Below are 26,098 nucleotides of genomic sequence, written 5' to 3'. Positions count from 1 at the left end.
AAAGAAAGAAAGAAAGAAAGAAAGAAAGAAAGAAAGAAAGAAAGAAAGAAAGAACCTCCAAGAATGGTTTGGACAGCTAAAATGAATACTTACAGTCACGTATACCTGCTCACTCCTGATGCTTCACTCACAACACAGCACAGGATCTTGTGAGGCTATCACTAAATGTGTCACATTGTGGTTAAGTTTTACCTGATTAACGAAATGCTCACACTTCTAAACTGAGGTCCTTACAGTAGATTCCTTTTGCAAGATTGTTACTAGCTTACAACTTAAAAATAAAGGAAAATCAAAAGGAAAGAAAAGGGGGGAAAAAATCGGAGGAAACTTGCCCCTGCCCTGGCCACCAGCAAGACTGCCACAAAGGGGTTAAAAGTTAAGTGGAAGCGGAGCTTGAAGAAGTGGGATGGGGCCTCTCCAGAAAGCTGAACGAGGCATCTGGAGCCCGAACAAACCTCCACCTTTTTTGGCCTCGACGGCGGCAACCCAGCCTCCCTCCTAACGCCCTCCGCCTTTGGGACCAACCAGGGGAGCTCAAGTTAGTAGCAGCCAAGGAGAGGCGCTGCCTTGCCAAGACTAAAGAGGGAGGGGAGAAGAGAGGGAAAAAGCAAGAATCCCCCACCCCTCTCCCGGGCGGAGGGGGCGGGAAGAGCGCGTCCTGGCCAAGCCGAGGAGTGTCTTCCACTCCGTGCGTCTCTCTAGGAGCGGCGCGGGAAGGATGCTGGTCCGCAGGGGAGCGCGTGCGGGGCCCGGGATGCCGCGGGGCTGGACCGCGCTTTGCTTGCTGAGTTTGCTGCGTGAGTACCGCCCGCGCGCCGCGGCCGCTTGGCTTCGCCGCGGGGAGGGTCGAGTCTCTCTGGGAGGCTGAACGACAGAGCAGAGTCTCACCGAGAGAAGGGACCCCTGCCCAATCCCTGCACTGCCGCCCACTGCGGTTTCCCCTGGGGCCAGCGCCTCAACTGGGAGCCGACGGGGGTGGGAGGGGAAGGGAATGCCACCACCCCGCGGGTGTGCGTTAGCTGAGGTGCGAATCGGTCAGCACGACTGGCTCTTGGACTGAGATAAAGTGCTTTGGAGATGCCAGGGTCTCTTCTGGTTGCCAGAGGTGCGGAGTGCGAAGTTGCAGCCAGAACCGGGAGACTGGGGAGGAGAGAAGCAGGAAAAGTTTTGTGGCTCTTGGTTGATTCGGAAAGTATAGATCCGGAGCTGATAGATAGGAAGGGGCCGGGGTGCCCAACTTGCACCGGGACTGGGAGAGCCAGAAGTGGACATTAAGGAATTCGAGGGAAGCGAATCAGGGATGAGGCTCCAGGTCCCAGGCCAGGGGAGTTCGGAATGAACAGTCCGTGAAAAGGAAAAACAAAACCAACCGACCAAACAAAATCCTTGCATTTAAGATTAGGAAGCTGAGTTTCAATTCCCACTTCAGCAACCCCACCGCGGAGGTAGAGGTAGACAGAATTTGCTCTGCACCCAGCCTCGCTCGCCTTACCAAAAACCGTCACCCTTGCACAAACTCAAAACTTGTTACCTTTTGGAGTTTTCTTCCTCTACCCCCGCTCCAAGTTCTAAAGCTAGTAGATGGGTTAGAACACTCTCCCCACTCACCTACACATACCTTTACTCTTAAGGTCTTGCTCTCACTTTGGAAAAAAAAAAAAAAAGGCTTCGAGTATACGTATTTATACTTGATTAATTTCCTTGGGGAATGACATTCTCCACCTCATCTCTTTGCACTTGGAAGGTTTGAAACTTTCGAAGCTTTGTACATTGCTCTCCCTTTTGCTTACAGCACTCCAGGGCTCCCAATTCTGTACTCTCACTACATCCTAAAGGCCACCCACTATGGCCCTGCAGAGTGACCTGGACTAGACCTCTTTGCTCCCAGTCTCTTCTGTTGTCCCCCTTTGGGTCCGCCCAGCTGGGGAGAGCTGCCCCTGAGCTGGAGGAAGCTCGGAGTGAAGTTTTGAGTTGCCCTGTTTGGCAGTCCTGGGCATGTGCTTCGGAGCAAGGAAAAGCTATCACTGAGGTGTCAAAACCCTAGAGTGGGTGCTAGACTAGGCCCTCATAACAGGGGTGAGTTGGCCGGGCGCAGTGGCTCATGCCTGTAATCCCAACACTTGGGGATGCCAAGGCGGGTGGATCATGAGGTCAAGAGATTGAGACCATCCTGGCCAACATGGTGAAACCCCATCTCTACTAAAAATACAAAAATTAGCTGGGCATGGTGGCGCACACCTATAGTCCCAGCTACTCAGGAGGCTGAGGCAGGAGAATCCCTTGAACCCAGGAGGTGGAGGTTGCAGGGAACCAAGATCCTGGCACTGCACTCCAGCCTGGGAGACAGAGCGAGACTCCGTCTCAAAACAAAAACAAAAGCAAAAAAATAGGGGTGAGTTGGCCAGTGGTGCAGATTCCAAGCAGATGCTCCATTCTCCTTTGGCTACACAGCTCATGACGACCTGGTCCTCAGCCGAATGAGGTCCACCCTTTCCTTATTTCCTCAGCTGGTGGGTGTCAGTCTCGCCTTGGTCTGCCGAGCTTGGGGTTTGGGGAGCAACACAATCTCTGCAAAACTTTGGACTGATATGCTGAGAATTCTATATCCCAGCTTTGGGTGGGGAGGGATGGGGCACAAGGCCCCATTCCCAGCCTTGCCAGACTACTTGAGCCAATTGTAGTTTTATGCCCTTCCCAAGAGCTTTCTAGGGTTTTTGCTTGGATTTCTTTTGTTTTGTTAATACTAGGAGTCATTTTCTGTCCTGGGATACATTGTGGGATAAATGAGATAACTGAGTGTGCCTTGAAGTGCTACCATAGGGCCGTTGCAGAAATGCTATTATTATTGTAAAATTTAGGGTGGAGGGGATTTCTGTGGTTTGTTTTCTCATCATTTACCCCAACAAATAGCTTGTTCTGGAAAGTTCTTTTTTCTGTCCCTTTGAGAAGGTGGCATGGGCACAGGCACTGCAACTAACCAGAAGTGGGCTGTCTTTGTTGGAAGTCGGGTAGATCACAGAGCAGAATCGGGGTGGGGGACTCAGGGGCCACCAGGCAGCACTGACAGAGTACTGGCTGGAACAGGAAGCCTTTCGGGTAATTAGGGAACCCCTTTGTCAGGCTCAGGGTATCTATTTCCTCCAAGCTTTCCAAGGCCTGTCCCTCTCCTCACTCTGACAACACCCCCAGGCCCTCCCCATTGCATTCCTCTTCTTCCTTTGGGTCCTTCGTGCCTGCTGACCCCCACACCCATATCCTGTCTAGGGCTACATGTAAGAGGGGAAAAATAAAAGGGAAAAGAATTTTATCAGCTATTTTCCAGAGGGGAGAGGACTCCACCCTTTGAATCTCTGCCATATGGCGACCGAGGAGGAGCAGCCTTGGGGACCTCTGACTAATTCAGTGGTCCCCAGTGCTCCCCACTTATAGACCCAACCCAGCTGGCACCACCTTTGCAGATGCATGTCTACAGCAGCATTCCTGTTTGGCTGATAAAACATGCAGGGGCCTGGGGCCTCTTTTTCTTATCCCTTTGGCTCCACCTCCTGGACCTCCTCATTCCCTTGTCCTCATCTCCTTCCTTCGCAATCTTTGTCTCAAAAAGTTCAGGGCAAGAAGTGCCAAACTGCAGCAGATAAACTCAGCTGCAGAGTCCTACAAAAACAAATAAAAATGAGGAACAAATTCCACTTCTTACGGTTGGTCTCATTGCCTGATTTCCTTTAGACCCTGAGCTGGAGGGCCTGGGTTTACTTTCAGGGCTGGATGGTTACCCAACTCCACCCTCAGGGTACTTGGGCCTCCCTCTCTCATTGACTTTGGTTGATCTAACTAAATGGCTTGCAGTGTGGAGAACTAAAAATGAGAAGGTATGGAAAAAGAACACAACACCACCCTCCAAAAGAAAATTCTCACAGTCGCCAGGGCTGCGAGAATTCCGTATTTTTCTGGGCTTTGACTTCTCTAATGAGAACATTCTCTTCCCTCCTTAGCTAATAAATGAAAACATATTATTTATGAGTTTTAGTCCCAGAGCCGGACTTTGTGCTAAGGAGAAAGATGCATGCATGTTGGAAAGATGGAGAGACAAACAAATAGGGATGCATACAAAGGTGTACTTCCTAGTACCTGTGCTCTTGGAGCCCATCATGGAATGAGTCACTTCTTTCAGATGCAATGGAAAAGGCTTTTGGGCTTAATTGGGAAGTAGGCTTCTTCCTGATTTGGAAAAGTGAAATCAAAACTGATACTTCTTAGACAGGAGTGGCATCTCTCGGCAGCTGATTTAAGAAAATGTCTTCAGGGGTCTTTGGGTGACAAAGCCTAGAACCCCAGACAACCCTGGATGAGCAAAGGCAGGCAGGAACTGAACTGCTTAGCATGATAAAATAAAGTAAAGCCTTTTGTTTGTGTGGGCCTAAGAGACACAAAGCTGAAAGGACTCCAGAGCCCAGGAAGAGCATATAAAGGGCGGCAAGGTGCCTGGAGTCATAGCAGGATAGTGATGGGTGGAGAATGGAAAAGACCTGGGAGGAAATTTTTTTTTTAATACATGGCTTCATTAGCACAGTAATGTCTAATATTTCAAGGTTATGCCATTGTCTCCCCTGGGCTGCCCCGTAATCTCGTTCCATGCCCTCAACCATTCAGTAAATATTGGCTACACACACTAGCCTTGAGTTAGTGACTCTCCGGGGAGAGTAAAGTAAAGAGTGCTTGGCTAGCTTACGGTGAAGTGGTATACTAGTGCCGACAGGGAGCCATTGAGCCATGGGGCCACAACCCAGGAGTCTGTGGTGCTGGTAAAATGGAGGAAGAGGTGACAGAGAGAAATGTAGGTGCCCAGAGAATCTTCAAAATAATCAGGGTTCCACAGTAAGTGGATGGGGTCCAAGACATGCTATTTTATTTATTTATTTATTTATTTATTTGAGACAGAGTTTCTCTTTTGTTGCTCAGACTGGAGTACAATGGTGTGATCGCGGATCACCACAGCCTCTGCCTCCCAGGTTCAAGCCATTCTCCTTCCTTAGCCTCCTAAGTAGCTGGGATTCAGGCAGCACCACCATGCCCAGCTAATTTTGTATTTTTAGTAGAGACGGGCTTTCTCCATGTTGGTCAGGCTGGTCTCGAACACCCGACTTCAGGTGATCCATCCACCTCGGCCTCCCAAAATGTTGGGATTACAGGCATGAGGCATGGCGCCTGGCCAAGACATGCTATTTGAATATAAAACAGAAATCTCGGTACACTGGGAACCCTCAGGCCACTGACCCTTGGTTTATATATACTCACACCTCAGCTTAGCCTTTGAAGCTTAAGAAGGCATCTGCTCAGTCCTTTGTTCTAGTCTAGGATGACTCAAATTCATGGTAGGCCTCAGAGTTGGACAGCCCCCTAACATGGATGCCTCCTGAGTGTTTGCAAGAAGCATGAATGGATCACTTATCTCCCAATGTGGCTTATTTCATTCTTATAAATAGCTACATCATTTTAAGCTTTTTCCTTGGATTGCAGTGAAATTGGCCTTCCCATAACTTCTAATCATTACTTCTAATTCTATTCTTTGGGCTGGCACAGATTTAATCTTGTCCTTCATGACAATACCTGAAGACGTTTCTAGTGGACCCCACTAGATTATAAACTCCTTGAGGGATTGATTTAAATGACAATGACACTACACCTAATGGAGGAAAGAGATCCAGCTCTCATTTTATACTCTCCACAGCACTGAGCAAGATCCTTTGCCCATCACTGGCACTGCAGAAAAATGAGAATGAATATACAGAATGAATATATCCCTTCTCCAAAATTCTTACGACCAGAAGTGTTTCAAATTTCAGATTTTTTCAGATTTTGGAATATCTGTGTAAACATAATGAGATGTCTTAGGAATGGCACCCAAGTCTAAACATGAAATTTGTGTTTCCTATATACCTTATATACATAGCCTGAAGATAATTTTAGACAATATTTTTAATACACTTGTGCATGAAACAAAGTTTTGACTGTGTTTTGACCGTGACCTGTCACATGAGGTCAGGTGTGGAATTTTCCACTAGTGGCGTCATGTTGGCACTCAAAAAGTTTCATATTTTGGAATATTTTAGAATTTCTGATTTTCAGATTAGGGGTGCTCAACCAGTATAAATAACATGAATCTTAAAGAAAGTTATTTATTCTTCCTCCCCAAATTCTTCTTTTCCATATCAGGGGTCAGCAAACTTTTTCTATAAAAGGCCAGAGAGTAAATATTGTAGGCTTTAGGGGCCATATGTGGTTTCCGATGGATGTTCTACTTTGTCTTATCTTATGACACTTTTAGAAATGTAAAAGCTGACCATGCACGGTGGCTCACACCTGTAATCCCAGCACTTTGGGAGGCCGAGGCAGGCAGATCACCTGAGGTCAGGAGTTTGAGACCAGCCTGTCCAACATGGCTAAACCCTGTCTCTACTAAAAATACAAAAATTAGCTGGGCATGGTGGTGCACCCCTGTAATCCCAGCTACTTGGGAGGCTGAGGCAGGAGAATGTCTTGAACCTGGGAGGCAGTGGTTGCAGCCAGTCAAGATCACGCCACTGCACTCCAGCCTGGGCAACAGAGTGAGACTGTCTCAAGAAAAAAAGAAAGAAAGAAAGAAATGTAAAAGCCATTCTTTACTGACTGACCATACAAACAGCCTGTGGGTCAGGTTAGGTTCACTGGCTATAGTTTGCCAACCCCTCATCTAGAGGAAATAACACTAGACCCTCAACAATATGACTTGGTTTCTAGACCTCTCCTAATCCTGGTTATCTTCACATGAACAGCCGCCAGTTTAATTAATTCCCCCTTAAAATATAACATGAGAACAAGACTGCTGTGGCTAGAGGTAGCTGGTAGGAACACACCTGCCACAGTTGTCCTTCAATCCTATTGCTTTTCCTAAACTCCAAGGATTGTGCTAAGCACCAAGAGTAAAACAAGTAAGAATAAGAATGGTTCCAGCACTTTAGAAATTTATATTCTGACTGAGGTGACAGTTAGACCTATTCTGAGGAAGCAGCATATATGATTTTGTGGCAGATTAGTCACAGAAATAAGTATCTCATGCCCTCTGAGAAGCAGAAGGAAGGGGCCTGAAACGAAAGATATCCACTATTTCTTGAGCTTTTACCGGACAGGATAACTGCTTCCACTTCTTAGCTCCTTTGTTCCTCAAAACAGCTAAGACATAGGGACTACTTTTATCTCTGTTTTACAAGTGAGGTTTACAGAGTTGAAGTAACTTCCCAAACCACAGCTAAAACAAGGTAAAGAAGCCTTTCAATGTGACCTGTCTGGCTGCAGAGCCTGAGCTCTTTGTCTCTGGGCTATACTGCCTTCCTGGCAATACACTCTGTGGCTCCCAATGGCCTACTTCCCGGCAGAGGCTGGCATGTCCCTTCATCCTGGTTCTGTAACTCTATGGACTAAGATTCCCAGGAATTCCTTCAAGATACTCCTCTTGATCCAGGTGCTAGAATATGAAAGCATGGGCAAAATAAGACTGGCAGGCTAGGAGATCAGGAAACAGCACCAGGAAAAAAACTAAGGAGGACTGTGAAAAGCAAGACCAAGTATAGGAAAATTCAATCTCTTAAAGTATGGGGATTTAGTTATTTAGGTAGCAGAGCTTTCTGGATCGCTGAGGATTTGCAAACTCACTTTAAACAACAAAAGAATCTTCAATTTACAAGTGGCAGGTAGAAATATTTTCAAAATGTATTGCACATGTCTTTGCTTTCTTAGGATACCCCCCGAAAAGGACTATATGACTCAGATGTATCATGAAAATGTCATGGCTATGTGGCAACTCAGTGACATCATTAATGCTTATTAAGGTATAGATATCTAACCTATTCACTCCTACCATAAATGATTCTGGAAAACTGGTGTGAGTTTTCATACTCATGTCTGCTTTTCACTTATTTCTGTTTCTTAGTTTTCAGCTGTTGCTTCTCCTTATTATTTGCTTCTAATAGGCTCTTCCTACGTTCCAACTTTAGCTAGGATATCAGATAACCAGGATTATTAGAATTATGTGTAAAACAAGAGTAATTGCCTCTGAAGAAGTACCTGAAAGTTCAGTGCATGACTTTTACTACATGAATTTTGTGACATCTATTTGGCTTCTTAGAATTCTCATTTTACTAATTTCTTGAGACCTTGTCTCCTCCCTTGCTCCAGGTTCACGAGTTGAGATCAAATAGGGTAACTAAGGGTCAAATGGAGTCCCTAGGGAGACACAGTTAATCAGGATGGACTGAGAAGTAAACAACAGAGGAGAGCTTTTTATTCAACTTTAAATTGTACTATAATTCTCATAAGCTTGTGGACAGGGGCTGTTCCTTCCATCTAGAATGAAAAGGAGTGGAGGTTTCATCAATTGTCTCTTAGGATCTGACAAGCTCTCACTGACTGGTAGACTCCTGCTATTCCCCTACAGAGTTGAAAGTCAGAAGGTCAGATAAAGAAAGGTCAGTGTTTGATGGTTTAATGCCATGGATGTGTGTGGGAAGAGAGGATAAAAAGAGATCTGTGGTCAGTCTTGACTCTCATAAATGTCGTTCCTCCAGGGCTCTAGAGACTGCAAACCTAAAGGATGTACTCACCCTGCTGTGCTGCAGTGTTTATGCCAGGATTGGCTCCAGGCCCCTGGCTAAGGTGTCCCATTGCTCTGCACCAGCTCAGGCATTTCCAATCACTCTGTTTTGACTTTCTGCTCTCCCACTTGTCCTGTCCCCCTGGTGTCTCAGAGGGTGCTCTGCTCACCCTGGGCTCAGAGCCCTGACTCTGAAGTTGGGGTCCCTTTCTCACTTGCAGGTGGATCCCGCTACTCATTCCACAGTGCTCGGCCTGGTTTTGGGTGGAGGGGCTGCTGCAGCTGGGAGCCCAGCCTCAGTGGATCAGTAGCTGGCTTGGGTCCAGAGTTGCTTTGCTCTTCTGGAACAGGCACCTCTGTCCTCAGAACTAGCAGCAGGTCTTGCTCCACATCTGGAAAAGTTCAAAAGTGTTTGTCTGGGTGAAGGAGGCCCTTCGGGGGAGGGGGTTCAAAAGCATGACATCATCTGAGTCAGGTCCAGCTTCCTCTGGAGAGAGAAAAGGTCTGGGCCAGGGAGGACCAGATGGGGTTCCTAGGAATCAGTATGCTGGGGGAGAAGAGGGAGAGAGCAGGCAAGAAGAGGAGTCTTGGAATGGTGCCTTGAGAGGGTAATCCTTTAATTCAGTGTCTGAATATTGCCCCCTTGGATGAATTCAGATGAATCTGACCTTAAAGTCAGAGTGGTGAGAGGGTCCCATCTAAACAGGAAAGAAACCTGGATTGGCTTCTGAATCAATTTTATTTTGATCAACCCACCTCCTGTTTAAGCCAGATGGGAGCTCATCCTTTTCTCTCCAGAGATGTGGGGGAAGAATTGTGATTTTTTGACAGTTTAGACCCAGCCTAACCTCCTTGCTGCATCTACTCAAGAGTTAGCTAAACCTCAGTGTTCCATTGCTGCTTCCCTTCATGAACTATGGCCTTCTCTTTGGGAGATACCTTGGTCATTCAGGCTCTTCATCTCTAAGACAGAGATAGTGATATTCCTTCTTCCCACTGCTTACCTGACACATAATAGTAAGACATGATTGCCGCCCTCACCATTAATAGCAATCTACTTGCAGCAGGTTGTGGAAGGAAGCAGATATGAAAGAGTGAAACCCTTGTCATCACCTTTAGGAAAAACATTCTTGGCCCCATGTTGATGGCTGTGAAGCCAAAAGTCTAACTTCCCTCTTGATCTTAAGGGAAACAACAGATGTCATTCTACCTTGCTGTTTACCTGGAAATTGCTGAAAAGTACAGATCTAGATCCCAATCAGGAAAATTTAGAGACAAGCTTTAGGGTGGCCTGGGACCCTCCAGGGCTTTTCCTTGAAGATGGAACTGCCTTTGTGAACTCCGGATAACAAGTTCACCCTTAACATTTACAAGGCCCAAGGCAAGAGTACAACAGAGGCCTACATACTGTATTTCTAAACATTTCAAGGTTGTAAGTCAGGCCAACTAAGTGATAAAATATCCTCTATCCTATTCCCTTGACAAACATATCTTCATGACCACTTGGAAGGCCAGGTTTGAATTTGGGATGCTCAGATTCTTGGAATTCAGTGCCACAATGCAGCTGAGCAGGAAAAGATGGCTCCTGACCCCAGCCCACTTCCCTTCTCTTCTTTCTACTCGTGACTCTGGCTCAAATTGCAGGGCAATTGCATGTGTGTCTGGGACACCCCACCCACAGGCTTAAGCACTAAGCACTAACTCTTCTCCCTGCAAGCAGTCATCATTTGGCCACCACTGGGCCTTGGAGGTACACACCCTTGTGCTGCAGTTCCCCTTAGCAGGATGAACTGGGAGAAGAGGACCAACGTGGATGTCAGCAAAGTGCCATTTGAGCAAGAAATGCTAGGACTTCTGGTTCCCACAGTATGATCTAGAAGAGAGGGGACATCCTGATTGGTCCTCACAGGAAGCAGGACAGAGTGTGGGCTCTTTGAAGCATAGGGTTCAGGCAAGAAACTTCTCCTTCCTGTGTCTAATGATACTGACTGGGAATGGTGAGTCACATCTGTAATCCCAGAGCTTTGGGAGGCCAAGGCAGGAGGATCACTTGAGCCCAGGAGCTTAACGTTACAGTGAACTGTGATCTCACCACTGCATTCCAGGCTGGGTGCAGTGGTGACAGAGCAAGACCCTGTCTTTTTTTTTTTTTTTTTTAAAAAAAGGATGTATCCCAAGATATATGGAAGAGATGTGCAAGAACACTCATGAAGATCTTCAGAGAAAAATGAGATCCAAAACATTATACTATAATACTATAATAACTTAGCATTTGGTATCTCATTGATTCTCCCAACAATCCATGTAAGGTAGCCAGAAAAGACCCTTACTTAAGAGGTAAGAGAGCTGAGATACCTGCATGCACTAAATTACATGGTTAGTTATTGGCAGAGCCAGAACGAAGCTTGTCTACCTTCCCACTACATTGATGCAAAACCAGACCTTGTGTTCCCTGGTTCATTAGCTGAATTCCTAGGTCAGAGCATCCTAAAAGCTGAATTCCTCAAGAAAAGGAAAGGCAAATGGGTTTGAATACCATGAGCAAAAGGATGAGGGGAGTTTGGGAATGGGGAAGACTGAGAAGGATAGATTTTTAAGGGGATCACATAGAGAGAGTGTGAGTCTAGTGATTATTCCGAGAATTAGTATACCGGATGGAGAGTGACCAAAAAAGAGGATACAGTGAAAAGGAAAAAGAAGCATGACCTCTTGCACACTTTAGATCTTCGCAATATTTATGCAGGTGTAATTTTATACTTTAGTATGTAACTAAACATACTATGAATACCACCTCATATTTCCACGTTGCTAGAGTTTTTATAATTTTTTCTTTCTAATGATTGTTTATATGATTATGTAATGATTGTGGTACATTAAGTGCATATATCACTTATCCTATTGTAATTCATTTAGTTACTCACGTTTCCCTCCTATAAATAATACTGTATGAGACATTTTTATGCATATAAATCTTTCCTTCCCTATGTCCTCAGGGCAAATCTGGTAGTGGGGAATTAGTCCACTGTCCAGGAGTATGTTCTTGTTGCTGCCCCATTGTCAGGGACAGCAGGGAATGTTCTAGACGGATTCTGCCTGAAGTCAGGAAATTGCATCAGGTAATATCACAAGGCTGATACTTTTAGGTTCTGATTCTTCTTCCTCGTTTTCCTATAGCCTCTGGGTTCACAAGTGCCAACACCACCAGTACTGTTACCCCAAAGTCATCTACCCAGGGAACATTTTCAACTGTTTCTACAAATGTATCGTACCAAGAAACTGCAATACCTAGTACCCTTGGAAGTACCAGCCCACACCCTGTGTCTCAACATGGCAATGAGGCCACAACAAACATCACAGGTAAAAAGAGCATTTGTGTCAGATCCTTGAGAGGTGCTGGTGATGCTTGGGTAAAGCATTTAGGATGTTTTCAGACTGCTCCCCCACACCACAGAGGAAATTATACAAGTCCCTAGTACTAATGGCTTGAGTATCATGCGTAGGGCACCCTGAAGTAAATTCTAGATAATTCTTCCTTCAGTGACAGTTTTCTCAGGCCCATGTCTTGGGAGCTGATCCCGATCAGTAATGCCTCCATACCCCTTCTCTCATGCTGAGTTCAGCTTAGTGATAAAATCAGGATCAGATGACTCCATAGAGACCTCCGATCTCTTCTAAAGGAAAGAAGGTGGGTACAGGTCCCAACTGGGGGTCTTTGGCTTCTCTGAGGTAGACCAGCATCTATTTCAGTTTCAGGGCACCTCTAATACATTCTGGATTCTAGCTCTGGTTCCAACAGCTTGAAATGAGTTTGGTCAGGGATGGGACACGATGTAATTGTTAACTCCCCAAACTCCCTTTTCTGTGTTGAAATGCATGCCCATATCATGAACTAAGATTGTGTGTATGTATGAGCACGTGCACACATACACACCCATGTTTTGTTCTCTTCCAGAAACTACAGTCAAATTCACATCTACCTCTGGGATCACCTCAGTTTATGGAACCACAAACTCTTCTGTCCAGTCACAGACCTCCGTAATCACCACAGTGTTCACCACCCCAGCCAACATTTCAACTCCAGAGACAACCTTAAAGTCTAGCCTGTCTCCTGGAAATGTTTCAGACCTTTCAACCACTAGCACTAGCCTTGCAACATCTCCCACTGACCCATATACATCGTCTCCTCCTATCCCAAGTGTCATCAAGGTGGGTAAATTGGGCCAAAAATAGCAGATTGCCCCTCACTTCATATGTATGCAGGCAAGCTGTCTCTTTGCCTTCACACCTCCCCTCATCTCTGCCAGTGGGATTTGGGTCATGTCAGAATCAGCATGGAAATACACAGTTTAAATATTGTTGAGAGAAGTAGAAAGAGGAGGAAAGGGGTAGAGTTAGGTAGTAAGGCCCATCCAGGCTTCGGGCATTGCATTTTAGGGAGTAGAGGGTAAACGGGATTCTCAGAGATCCAACGAATCCTCTGATTCTTTCTAGTACCTATTGGTGGGACTTTGACCAGGGCACCATTTCCCTCTGGGAATATTTGGAAACTATTGCTCATTTGCTGGGGCTGCTTCTCCCAAAATGGTTAGGACAAATAACATTTCCTCTCCATGAGAGGATTTGGTGGCTGTGCCAGGCACAGAGAGGCAGTAAAGGGGGTCATTGGCAATGGCAGGAACTGGGCAGACCAGGGATGGTGAGCTCAGCCTGGCCTTCTCAGCCTTAGGGCCTATGGCTGTCAACAGCTTTCAGCATACAGGACAGAAAATATGAGGGCCTCAGTCAGGAGATATGCCTGACGGATCTGTCTACTTTCTGTTTTTAAAGGAGCCAGGGCCAGGTGTGGTGGCTCATGCCTGTAATCCCAACACTTTGGGAGGCTGAGGTGGGCAGATCATTGAGATCAGCAGTTCAAGACCAGCCTGGGCAACATGGTGAAACCCCGTCTCTACCAAAAAATACAAAAATTAGCTGGGTGTGGTTGTGCACCTGTAGTCCCAGCTACTCAGAAGGCTGAGGCAGGAGAATTGCTTGAACCAGGGAGGTGGAGATTGCAGTGAGTCGAGATCACGCCACTGAACTCTAGCCTGGGCGAGACTCCATCTCAAAAAAAAAAAAAAAAAAAAAAAGAGCCAAAATGGGAATCTGGAGAGTCCTGGAGGCCAGGAGAAAAACGAGGTATCCCCAGCATCTGCTGGTCCACCCCATTATCCCTGTTTGCCTGTATGGCCTTCCTGCAAGTGTGTGATTGACTAGAGAGAAAACAGCCCAAATGGGAAAATATCCTCCCCTCTCCCATTCCTGCACCATCCAAGCCAACGTTTACCAAGATTGCAAATAGCAACTTGCCAGTAAGCCCAGGCTAATAACAAAAGTTTTGTCATCTGATGAGGATAATGAAGATAGAGGTGAAATAGAAGAGAGTGTGACTATTAGAAATCTCTAGTCCCCTGACAAATTTTAAATTTCCTTTTCCTTAAAACTTCCTAAGAGAGCACACCGCGGAAAGCAAACTGGAAAAAGGTGGGAAAGAAATGAGGAGCAAAGATGCTGGCTTATTTACTTTGTTTTTCTTACAGTTTTTTGTTTTAATACAGACAGAAATCAAATGTTCAGGCATCAAAGAAGTGAAATTGACTCAGGGCATCTGCCTGGAGCAAAATGAGACCTCCAGCTGTGTAAGTCAACTCCCCATCCAACCTCTTCCTCCCGCCCCCTGTCCCCTTCCTCAATCCCTTCTGAACACCCTTAAACCTTCTTGGATTGCACTGGATTTGAGTAGGGGTCTGGGGAGTTTAGCTTGGTCAACCTGCTTTTAATACCCAGCTTTCTGTTTAGGAAGTAAGAAGCCCCATCTGGTGGGCAAAAGAGGCAAAAACAGTTTTAATTATTAATAAATTTTGTTATTTTCCCCTCCTCTATAGTACTTTTTCCCACTCCTCTATAGTACTTTTTAAATTTTCCCCTTCTCTATAGTACTTTTAAATCTGAGAGAGTCAGATTTAAGTTGCTTTTTGGTTAAGAAAGTCCCTCTCACTCACCAGATATAAACTAGTCACCTAAAATGTCAGTTCATTCATTATTATTAAATATTTACATGTAACTCTTTAATCCATATAGAATTTATTTTGCTGTAATGTTACATTTTCCATGTAACCATTTTTCCTAACATTATTTGTTGAATGACTCCCTCTTCTGTTGCATGGGATGTATCCTTTAGCTTATATTAAGTTTTTATATGTCTTAGGGCATACTCTTCAGACATATTTTATTTGTTCAGTTTGTCTATACTTTTGCCTATTTTAAATTTTCAAAATTATTGTATGTTTTTGCCATAGTATTTTTAATATCCAGTCAGGCAGATCTTTTTTTATTACACTGTAAAAACTGTGAAGTTTTTTTTCTTTTAGAAAAAAAATGCAAAAAAAAATGCTTTAAAATTTGAATTGTAACTGCTCTGGAATTTCTTCATTTTTTCTGGTTTTATTTTGCCTCTCTCAGCATCTTGTTTCTTTAGCTTTATTTTTTCTCTAGATTTGATGGATTTCATAGGCCTATTTGTCACATAGATCTCCCATTATATATTCAAATTGATTGTCACTGATAGGTTAGAAAGTTAATAGAGTTTTGAATAATTATTTTTGGGTTGGCCAGTTTCTTGAATTTGCCTATTGATTCTAGGAACTTTTTAGTTGATTCCTTTCCATTTTAAGGTGAGCTATCTTGTTATCTACCACAATATATTGTTTTTCTCCTCCTGTTTAGTAGTTATGCCTCTTGTTTCAGTTTCATGTCTTACTGCATTGGAAAGAATGTAGAGGGCATTGTGTTAATTTAAATGATTCTGGCAGACCTTGCTTTGTTTCAGTAAATCTAATTTCCTAACAGTAACATGGCTCTGGAGGAAGGACGAGGTGAAGGAAAGAGTGGTATTTACTTACAGAAGAAAACATTTTCTTATGAGTTGGGGATCCATTTAAGGGAATCACATATGTGATGTGTTGGCATGCATAGATTAGAGAGATCACAGTCTGTAGAGGGCATAAATTACTTATTTTTTCCATTCGAACTTGGTAGTTTTACTACAATCATCAGTTGGGTCTCTCAGACTTACAAATTTGTAAAAATTATACCTGAAAGAATTTAACTTAGGACATCTAAAAGCAACCGAAATAGTGATGACATAAGTTTGCATACTGGAATAACTAAATGCAGTCTGCAAAATAGTTAACTTAAACGTAAACATGCAATATACAAGTAACATGCAGTGTGCTTCTGATGCTGATTTTCAACTCAACTCATTAGAAAAAAAATTGTCAAGTTCTTTGCTGATCGTAGCCAAGGAAAATGACGCTTTCCCCGTGCAACTCCATCGACTTGGTGGAGCATACGTTTTGCTGTGTATCACACAGGTATGTGCCAGAATGCTAATTCTTTGTGCCTGGAATTTAGAGTTAACTGCAGAGCCTTTGCCTTTCTGTTGCTCTTCAAAGTTGACATGTAACTTGGGTCACTGTATGAGAAACGTTCCAGAAACTTACTGCTCTTTTAGAAGTAATTCCTCTTAACTCTGCTGTGGTCTTTGCTGTCTGGCCTACTTCGTGCCACGGCTGAGAAGGTCTCTGCATGTTCTTCTAAGATTCAGGTAGGATCTGTGAGTGGTGATGTGAAAAGAGAGCAGCTCCCCTCCAGTTCCTATGCTAAAGAAGACTTCCATCCACACTGCCCCTTCATGAAGCAACTCAGTGGCAGCTCATATGGCTGCTTTTGTTTCCCTGGTCTTTCCACCAGTGTTGATCCACTTTCTTCCTGAGGGCTCCTCATCCTCAGCCCCCATGTGGCAATGCCTTCTCCTACTCTCCAAGGTAATTTATCCTCAGCCAACTATCCTGTTCCAAAATGTTTAGCCACAGCTCCCGATTGTGTCCGAGACGCCCTTTCCTTCGGCCCTACTCCCTGTTTGTCTGATAAACAGTCTGTTTCAAAAGCTGCGAGTGCTGCAGCGCCTCCTGATTTTCCTTAGGTTGGATTTGTACTTTCGGTGTCAGAGGGCCTTAAGGTATTGGTTCTAATGTCGGGAGCCTCAGGCCCTATGTAATATTCTTGTGAAGAGCAGGAAGGATTTGGTTTCCCCGAGCATCACATCCTTGATGTATGTTGGTACTCTCCTGCATCTGATATATGCCCATAACAGGAATATGTGTGCATGAGTCTAGCTATCCAGACACTCGTTCTGCACTGATATATAGTGAGTGCCAATATGTTAGCTCACCTTATGTGAATTCTGTAGGTGTGTCTTCTGTGTGTGCATTCTGTAGACATGTCTATCCCAATCACTCTTTTTTTGCCCCCCAGCCATCACCTCTAGGCAGCCAGCGGAAGGGAAGGTGATACCACTCTCATCTCAAACACCTGTTACCATATCTCAGCACCCTCATTAGCAGTGTGTGTCTTCCTAAGTTTAACTTTCATTCTTCTGGCAGCAGTGTCAGCTTAATTTAGTTTTTGTGGTTGTGGTTCCCCAGATAGTTTCCAAAATGTAAGATTACTTGATACTTTTATGCTACACCCATTTGTCCAGAGGAATCCACCAAAATATTTTTAATTGTGGTAAAATATACATAACATAAGTCATGACTTTAACCACTTTTAAGGGTACCATTGAGTAGTAGTAAGCACGTTCACATTATTGTACAACCAATCTCTAGAACTCTCTGCATGTTCCAAAACTGACACTGTATACCCATGAAACAACTCCCTGCTCTCCCCAGACCCTGGCAACTTTCTGTTCCTATGAATTTGGCTACTCTAGGTACCTCATATGAGTAGAATTATAGTGTTTGTCTTGCTATGTGACTGGCCAATTTCACTCAGCATAATGTCTTTAAGGTCCAACCATGTTGTAGCACCTGTCAGAATTTCCTTCCTTTTTCAGGCTGAATAATATTCCATGGTATGCATAAACCTCGTTTTGTTTCTCCATTCATCCGTTGATGGACACTTGGGCTTTTTCCCCTTTAGGCTAATGTGAATAATACTGTTTTTAACATAAGTGTACAAATATCTCCTTGACACCCTGATTTGAGTCCTTTTGGGGATATATCCAAAAGTGAAATGGCTGGACCACATGGTAATTCTATTTTTGAATTTTTGAGGAACCACCAGACCATTTCACATTCCCACCAGTAGTGTACAAGGGTTCCAATTTCTTCTCATCCTCATCAACACATGTTATTTTCTCGGTTTTAAAATAGCAGCCGTGCTAATGGGTATGAGGTGGCATCTCATGGCAGTTTTGATTTACATTTCCCCGATGATTAGTGATGTCGCGCCTCTTTCATGTGTTTATTGGTCATTTGTGTATCTTCTTTGGGGAAAGGTCTAGTCAAGTCCTTTGTCCACCAATTTGTTCTTTAGAAATACCTATCTTTAGTACCATATCTGTTTATTTGCAGAGTTTGTAATTACTCAGCTAGCTCACTTTACTCCTATTCACATTGACTTCATCTGAGGCAGACTGCCTCCAGCCTCCACTAAAGGTCAGTTTCCATGTGGAAAACATAAGTTACAGATGAAAGATTTATGAATATGGTGTGTCTACTGCAAAAAGCCTGCGATCTGGAAGCAATCTCACTTCTTATCCTTGGTTAACTGCCTCCACTAGTTAAGTGACTTGAAACAGGTCCCTCATTATTCCAGTTCCTATATGAAAATAAAGTTTTCACCTGCATTGTCAAACTCACACCAAAATAGATAAAATGATTTTAAAAGGGGTTGGGGGAGATGATTGATCCTAGAATCTCAGCATTGGAAAATATCTTAAAGGTCATTAAAAAAATACCTATCCTTCCCCCACCCCCATCCCCATCCCAATGCTTGACGTTAAGAGTCTTTGCAAAGTTTGAGAATGCTACTCTAGAGAGGTTAGATGGGTTTATTATGTTTGCAAAGAAACATGTGTGAGCTGATGTAGTTAGGAGCTTGTAAATCTGATTCTCATGAACAAAATGGTGAGGCTGTGTCTTCCTCCTGCCCACTCTCCCGTGATGTTTGCCCACAGCCTCTCTTGGGGGAGGATGTTTATTCCAAGCGTCCGGAGAAGCATTGTGCTTTGTTCAGGATCCACCTGCTCCTCTTGGGGCTCAAACACAATTCACTGATGCGGTTGGATTCCAGAGTGGGAGGCTGGCCGCTATTATGCCTTTGAATCTAGTCCAAGAAACTGTGCAAGGGGTGGAGGGACCCTGTGTCGAAGCCAACTGGTTGGGATGTTAAGTTGAACAACAATTCCCTGAGTTCTTTTGTTTGCTGCTATGGTTTGTGCAGTCTGGGTTGTAAATGCTATAATGTACACTCCCCCCAACACACACACTTAGGAGTCTTACAGTCTAGTCAGAGAAAAATGATGATAACAATGCACAGAATGTGATCAATATGTAGACTCTAGATGATATGGTATATAAGGTATAACTATTATTAATAATGATAGTAGCAGCTGCCATTTATCTAGTGCCCACTAGATTCTCAACACCACATTGGACACTTTTTTTTTTAGACAGAGTCTTGCTCTGTTGCCCAGGCTGGAGTGCAGAGTGTAGTGTTTTGATCTCAGTTCACTGCAACCTCTGTCTCCTGGATTTAAGCGATTCTTGTGCTTCAGCCTCCTGAGTAGCTGGGATTACAGATGCCCATCACCATGCCCAGCTAATTTTTGCATTTTATAGAAGAGACAAAGTTTCACCGTGTTGGCCAGGGTGGTCTCAAACCCCTGGCCTCATCTGATTTGTCCATCTCGGCCTCCCAAAGTGCTGGGATTACAGGCATGAGCCACCGCACCTGACTGGACACTTTCATACAATATCTCTTTAGTCACCACAACAACCCAGTGTACAGCTGAGGAACATGACAGTCAGACTAGTTGCATGACTTGCAAGGAATCCAGTAAAGAGCAGAGCAAGGATTGATGCCCAGTCTGGTTGAAGATAGGACGAGCTTCATTGAGGAGGTAGAAACTGAGTTGAGTCTTGAAGGATAGTGAATACCAGGGAGAAGGAAGTGTTCTTCATTCTCCTTGAAATGAAGGTTGTGGAACAAGGCATGCTCTCCCCATCTTGGGCTTCCTGGAGGTGGTGCCTCGATTCCAAATGCTCTTCCCCACTGGCTTCCTCTGCTCACCCTTCAGCCATTCTTCAAGGCCTATAGTGAGATGTGTCTGCTAACCTTAACCAGACGTGTCCTCACCCTCCTTTGTATGTCCATAGCACTTTGGTTGTACCTTTCTTATGGTGCTTACCATGGTAGTAGCTCTGACCTCTAAAGTCTCTTCGCACCTCCATTTCTTCACCTACAAAATTAGTAGAATAGCTCTCCCAATCTTGTAGGTTATGTGAGGCCTAAATGAGTTAATATATGGAAAGCACTCAGAACTGTGCCTAGATATCGTAGGCATCTGTTATTTTATTTTTTATTTCTTTATTTTTGAGCCCGGGTCTCTCTCACCCAGGCTGGAGTACAGTGGACTCAACCTCTCAGAGTGGAGAGACCCTCCAACCTCAGCCCACCGAGTAGCTGGTATTATAAATGCATGCCACCACCCCTGGTTTAATTTCTAAATTTTTTTATAGAGATAGGGTTTCCCTGTGTTGCCCAGGCTGGTCTCGAATTCCTGGGCTGAAGTGATCCTCTCATCTCAGCCTCCCAAAGTGCTAGGATGGCAGGCATGAGTCACCACGCCTGGCTGGCATCTGTTATTTTAATTGCCATACATGCAAATTTCACCAGGTGGAATTCATAGATACCTCCCAATCCCCACCCCCCTACACATGACACATAAATACAATACACACATACATGACACATGCACAGAGGTTTTCACACGGCATCCTATATTCAGGGCTTGATAAATTGTCAAGGTGTGGCTTCTTGCACTCAGCAGGCGTAGGAAGGTGCCATTTGGTTTGGCTAGTTTATGACCTGCAGGAGCCCTGTCCCTCTGCCTCTCTTGGGAAGCAGATCTATTTCAACTGGAGACACTTCAGAAGGCCAGAGTCATCCAGGCAAGAACCCCCCTCCTCCTCATCCAGATTCTTGGTGCTGGGGAGCAGGTGTGCTCAAGGGGAAGCCATGTAAGGCTCCCCTGAGAGAACTGGGTTTAGAGAGGTGGAGACTGTTGATTGGTTCAGTGTGGCATTCAGACTACTTAGTTCAAATGCTGTTCAGAAAAACAGATTTTTCCAGAGGCAGAGTGTCTATCAAGGACCTACTGGGAGACCTGCAGAATTGCTCCTTTTCCTGAGGAATGAAGCAGCAGTGGCCTGAGAACTCATTTCTCTGTAGTCTTGTTTCCTGGGGGTTTTTGGAGGCTCCAGTTTGGGCTCGTGTCTCTGTGACCTGGGGTTTGGCTAACCACACTCTCCTGGCTTTATCCAAGCCCAGTTATTTTCCCTCAGCTGCTTCAAATTCCAGCTGGGTCCTGAGGCCAATCTTGACCTTGCTTTGTGTAGGAGCAAAGGAGCCTGGGTTTTCCTGCCTTGGGTCACAGCAGTGGGAAAATACCCAGGCTCCATTCCAACTGGGAGGACCCTGTGGCCTTGTTGCAAGCAGCGGCCCTGCCCGCAAACAGGAAGCTTTCTTCTCCACAGAGACCCAGTTCTGATGATGGTCACACACTCCAGCAGTTTTCCCCTAACAGGAAAGTTGTCAGGACTGTTCAGGCATTTCCTTCTCTGCCATCTGCCATCCGGATTGAAGAGAAAGTCTTAGTTTCGATTCCTTTCCTGTTCAGGGGAGGAGGTGACTGATTGGAGGCTGCTGGAATAAATTCTGACTCACTGTTGAAGAATTATCAGAGTTTTTCTTCTGAGTCCGAGTTCCTGGGTCTGATGGCCCAGTCAGCAACCTGGAGAAAAATCTATGAACTTCATTAAAACTGGGTTCCATGCTTTCAATGGAAAAGCAGGGATGGAAGACCAGACAAAAATGCCATTTCAGTTTGAGCAATGCGCTTCATGAGACTCCTTTGGGTAGTAAGAGGGAGGAGGCCACTGAGGTTTCCACTGAGTGTATATTATAGATTCATTCTTTACTCCTCACCTTCCTTGACTTTTCTTCCATCACTGGGGACTGCTGTAATCTTGAAAAAGAATATTTTCTCTTAGTTATTATTGTATTATTAATATTTTCTGTTGGTCATTTCCTTTGAGTTTAATTTGCATATGTGTACATGGGTGATGCTTCAATTAGACAATTTTTTTAAGTTTGTTTTCTGACATCTTAGATACTAGAAGATATGGATTTTCATCCTTGGAGATTATGTAGGTTTTTTCTTATTGTGTTGTTGCACATATACAGTTAGCAGTATTTTTTTTTCTGTTGGAATTTTAGAAAGAAGGATGCTTCTTGTGGATGGGGTAAGAGTGTGACTGTAATCGGAATTATTGCCTGAGACTCTGGGTGCAGTTTAGGGTAGAGCAGTAATTTCATCTCTTGCTCTCCATGTTTCTCTGTCTTCCCAGGCGGAGTTTAGGAAGGACAGGGGAGAGGACCTGGCCCGAGTGCTGTGTGGGGAGGAGCAGGCTGATGCTGATGCTGGGGCCCAGATATGCTCCCTGCTCCTTGCCCAGTCTGAGGTGAGGCCTCAGTGCCTACTGCTGGTCTTGGCCAACAGAACAGGTAAGGTGCACCCCTGTCTGGGGGAACTGGGAGGGAGTAGGGCTGAGATTAAAGAATCCTAGGTGGAGATGTGGCATCCCAGATCCAGAGAGACCACAGGTGCTGGGGAGAAGGGCTTGGGTGACTTTGGGAGAGATGCCCCTGAAATGGACTACCCTGACCATCAGAGCATCTTGTAGAACAGGATGGGAGAGTGGAGCAGGATAAGCTGGTTTCTCTTCTAGATTTAGAAACCCCTGTTTCTAATTCTAGAAATTTCCAGCAAACTCCAACTTATGAAAAAGCACCAGTCTGACCTGAGAAAGGTAAGTGCTCTGAGATATGGGTCTCAGAGGGAATGCCGGGGCAGGGGGGCTCCCTGGAGTAAGAGGGGAAGCCATTACCTTCCCCAGTTCTACCTACCCTCCTTCTCTGAGTCTTCTCCTTTCTAGTCTCGAACCAAAAATGGTGGGGTGTGACTGAATTAAGAGATGTCAGTCTCAAATCCCATTTCAAAAATTCCTGAGGTCAATGCCCTCAAGCATCTGTTCACTGTTGAGTTACACACAGGGGGCTGGAGTGGGCTGGGCTCCACTTTTGGCAAGTGACAGGCTGTGTCTTATGTGTCTTCTTTTCAAGCTGGGGATCCTAGGTTTCACTGAGCAAGATGTTGCAAGCCACCAGAGCTATTCCCGAAAGACCCTGATTGCGCTGGTCACCTCGGGAACCCTGCTGGCTGTCTTGGGCATCACTGGCTATTTCCTGATGAATCGCCGCAGCTGGAGCCCCACAGGAGAAAGGCTGGTCAGTTCTGGGGGCCAGGGCAAAGGAAATGGGAAAGATAGTGAGTTTCCAGGGAGTTCAGTGGATGTCATGGAGCAGGAGGAGAAGTACCCGAAAAAGTCCTCCTGTGAGCTTACATAAAGACATGCACGTGTGCACGCACAGTAATCGGTGGAAGATTCAAAATATTATGTAGCAAACTGGGGAGGGGACAGTAAGGGTGCCAGCCCACCTACTCAGTGTGGTAGCAGATGATTCATGTCATCTATTCATTATGTTTTCTGGGATAGCTCAGCTTGGTGCCACCAGAACAGCCTGTTAAATCAGCCACACTGTATTTGTAACCATGTTAAATGCCCAGTGGGTGCCCCTTTGCTCAAAAGGAGGCATATGGAAGGAGAATCTCGTTTTGCCATTCTGGATGAGGGAGGACAAGGCTGAGGTCTGAATCTTGGCCTCTGGCCTGTCCCCTACCCTGGGGAGGTCATCCCACCCTTCTTGGGACTGCCCGTTTTCCTGCGGGAGCTGGCTGCCAAGCTGCGGTGGCATGGTGTGGTGCCTCTCCTATGTCCTTTCTCCTCTAGGAGCTGGAACCCTGACCACTCTTCAGGAAGAAAGGAGTCTGCACATGCAGCTGCACCCTCCCTCCCATTCTCCCTCTCACCTCCCCCCACCTCCCGCCCCTGCCCCCACTTCCTGTTTGGGCCCCTCCCCCATCCAGTGTCTCACAGTCCTGCTTACCAGATAATGCTACTTTATTTATACACTGTCTAGGGCGAAGACCCTTATTACACGGAGAACGGTGGAGGCCAGGGCTATAGCTCAGGACCTGGGACCTCCCCTGAGGCTCAGGGAAAGGCCAGTGTGAACCGAGGGGCTCAGGAAAACGGGACCGGCCAGGCCACCTCCAGAAACGGCCATTCAGCAAGACAACACGTGGTGGCTGATACCGAATTGTGACTCGGCTAGGTGGGGCAAGGCTGGGCAGTGTCCAAGAGAGCACCCCTCTCTGCATCTGACCACATGCTGCCTCCATGCTGGAGGTGACATCTCTTACGCCCAACCCTTCCCCACTGCACACACCTCAGAGGCTGCTCTTGGGGCCCTACACCTTGAAGAGGGGCAGGTAAACTCCTGTCCTTTACACATTCGGCTCCCGGGAGCCAGACTCTGGTCTTCTTGGGGTAAACGTGTGATGGGGGAAAGCCAAGGTCTGGAGAAGCTCCCAGGAATGATTGATGGCCTTGCAGCACTCACACAGGACCCCCTTCCCATTCCCCCCTCCTTTCTGCCTCATTGCAGGAACCCCTAGGGGAAAGATGGGCTTTTCTAGGCTACAATTTTCTCCCAGGAAGCTTTGATTTTTACTGTTTCTTCCCTATATTTTCTTTCTTTACTTTGAGGAAACCAAAGTAACCCTTTGCACCTGCTCTCGTGTAATGATATAGCCAGAAAAACGTCTTGAACTACTTCCCTTATCTCTTCTCCAAGACACTGTGGACTTGGTCACCAGCTCCTCCCTTGTTCTCTAAGTTCCACTGAGCTCCATGTGCCCCCTCCACCATTTGCAGAGGCCTGCACAGCTTTCTGGCTGAAGCCTAGAACGGACCTCCCAAGTTTTAGGACAAACAGCTCAGTTCTAGTCTCTCTGGGGCCACACAGAAACTCTTTTTGGGCTCCTTTTTCTCCCTCTGGATCAAAGTAGACAGGATCATGGGACCAGGTCTTGGAGCTGAGCCTCTCACCTGTACTTTTCTGAACAATCCTCTTCCTCTGAGGCTGGGTCCTGGCCTTATCCTCTGATCTCCATGACTTCCTCCTCCCTCCTGCCGACTCCTGGGTTGAGGTGAGGCCTCAGTCCCCCAGCAGATGCTTTTCTGTCTCAGTCTGCCCAATCACCCGGAATTCGGAAGTCCTGAATCCGTAGTTTTCCCTTCCATCATATCATCCTGCTCTTCTGCTTCCCTCACCCTGAGCCCCTTCATTGCTCTGCACCTCCATGTGGTCAGAGACCCAGATCAGCTCCTAACCCTTATCACCAGCTGCCTCTTCTGCCAAGTCCTTGTTTGCTGTTAATTTCTTTACAGAGGGGTTGAGCAGGGATCCTGATTTCAATGACGGTTGGAAATAGGACTTTCCAGAGAAGAGAGGATTGGGTAGATATTTTTTCTGAATACAAAGTGATGTGTTTAAATACTGCAATTAAAGTGATTCTGAAACACATCTGTTATGTGACTCTGTCTTAGCTGGGTGTGTCTGAATGCAAGAGCAGCACCCTCCACTAGACCTAGCTAGACTATGCAGTGATGTGGTGGGGAGGACTAGCCAGGGAAAAGGGTGGAGCACCTCAGCAGACACAGGCACCAGCCAGGATACTAAGGACCTTTAGCCAAATCTGCCAACTATTCTCCTCCATGGGAAGAGGAAACACCCATTTCCAGTGGTAGAAAGGCAGACCCAAATGTACCAGGGAGCTTCCAAATGGAGGGTGGTATGCTAGGGTCTTAGGAGCTATACCCTTCATGAACACCATTCTGAGAAGAGGAACATGCTGATCACTGCTGCAAAATATGCAAAACAAAGGGAAGGGGCAATGTCCTGTGCATCCTCTATTATCAGGCCACCCCCGCTCCTCGGCTTCCCAGGTCACAGCAGACACAGTGAAGGTCTATGTGGGGATTGTGGTTCTAGAGACCTGACAGTCAACTCAGGGAGGGAGCTGGTTTCTGCCCTCAATATTAAGACAGCAGCCTTAAAAAAAAAAAAAATCTGTAAGCATGTACCTCCCCCCAGCTTCCAGAACAACCCCCGCCCAATCCCTACCAGGGGGAAGTTGGGGAGGGAGTGCTGAGGAGCTCCAGGAAACACTCCCAAGTGTGTCAACAGTGGCAGAGGCAGTTGGGACCAAACAAAGGTTGATTCTTCCATTCTTATCTCCACAAAGCCAGACCTTTCCCTTCAGCACTCCTCCACCCCCATCTCCTTCTTGCTTTTCTCCAACTTCTCTAACCATAGGTTCCTCTCCAGGACTCAGGGGAG

At 45.7% G+C, this 26,098-nt stretch overlaps 1 protein-coding gene across 4 annotated transcripts; it reads left to right on the top strand.

Annotated features, from left to right (window-relative positions):
- The first annotated feature begins 676 nt into the window (after positions 1-676).
- Positions 677-25,282, top strand: CD34 (CD34 molecule). Of its 4 annotated transcripts, none has more exons than XM_005540699.4 (8): positions 677-797; positions 11,801-11,983; positions 12,579-12,832; positions 14,224-14,304; positions 22,141-22,297; positions 22,550-22,602; positions 22,916-23,080; positions 23,834-25,282. In XM_005540699.4, the coding sequence occupies exons 1-8, from the start codon at positions 719-721 to the stop codon at positions 24,017-24,019; spliced, it is 1,158 nt and encodes a 385-aa protein (XP_005540756.2). In that variant the 5' UTR covers positions 677-718; the 3' UTR covers positions 24,020-25,282. The 4 variants fall into 4 exon arrangements, with proteins under 4 accessions (XP_005540756.2, XP_073891411.1, XP_005540755.2 ...); XM_074035310.1 differs by having other exon boundaries at positions 23,644-25,282; XM_005540698.4 differs by having other exon boundaries at positions 14,206-14,304.
- Positions 25,283-26,098: the final 816 nt, after the last annotated feature.

Source organism: Macaca fascicularis, chromosome 1, assembly GCF_037993035.2.
Source record: "Macaca fascicularis isolate 582-1 chromosome 1, T2T-MFA8v1.1".
In the NCBI taxonomy this organism is placed as follows: Eukaryota; Metazoa; Chordata; class Mammalia; order Primates; family Cercopithecidae; genus Macaca; species Macaca fascicularis.
This window is presented reverse-complemented; position numbering and strand designations above follow the sequence as displayed.

Bases quoted from the DNA above. Each gene is read 5' to 3' on its own strand.
- CD34 (XM_005540698.4), top strand. From the start codon at position 719: ATGCTGGTCCGCAGGGGAGCGCGTGCGGGGCCCGGGATGCCGCGGGGC. The intron at 11,984-12,578 runs GTAAAAAGAGCA...GTTCTCTTCCAG, and splicing joins GGCCACAACAAACATCACAG to AAACTACAGTCAAATTCACA. The intron at 12,833-14,205 runs GTGGGTAAATTG...TTTTTCTTACAG, and splicing joins CTATCCCAAGTGTCATCAAG to TTTTTTGTTTTAATACAGAC.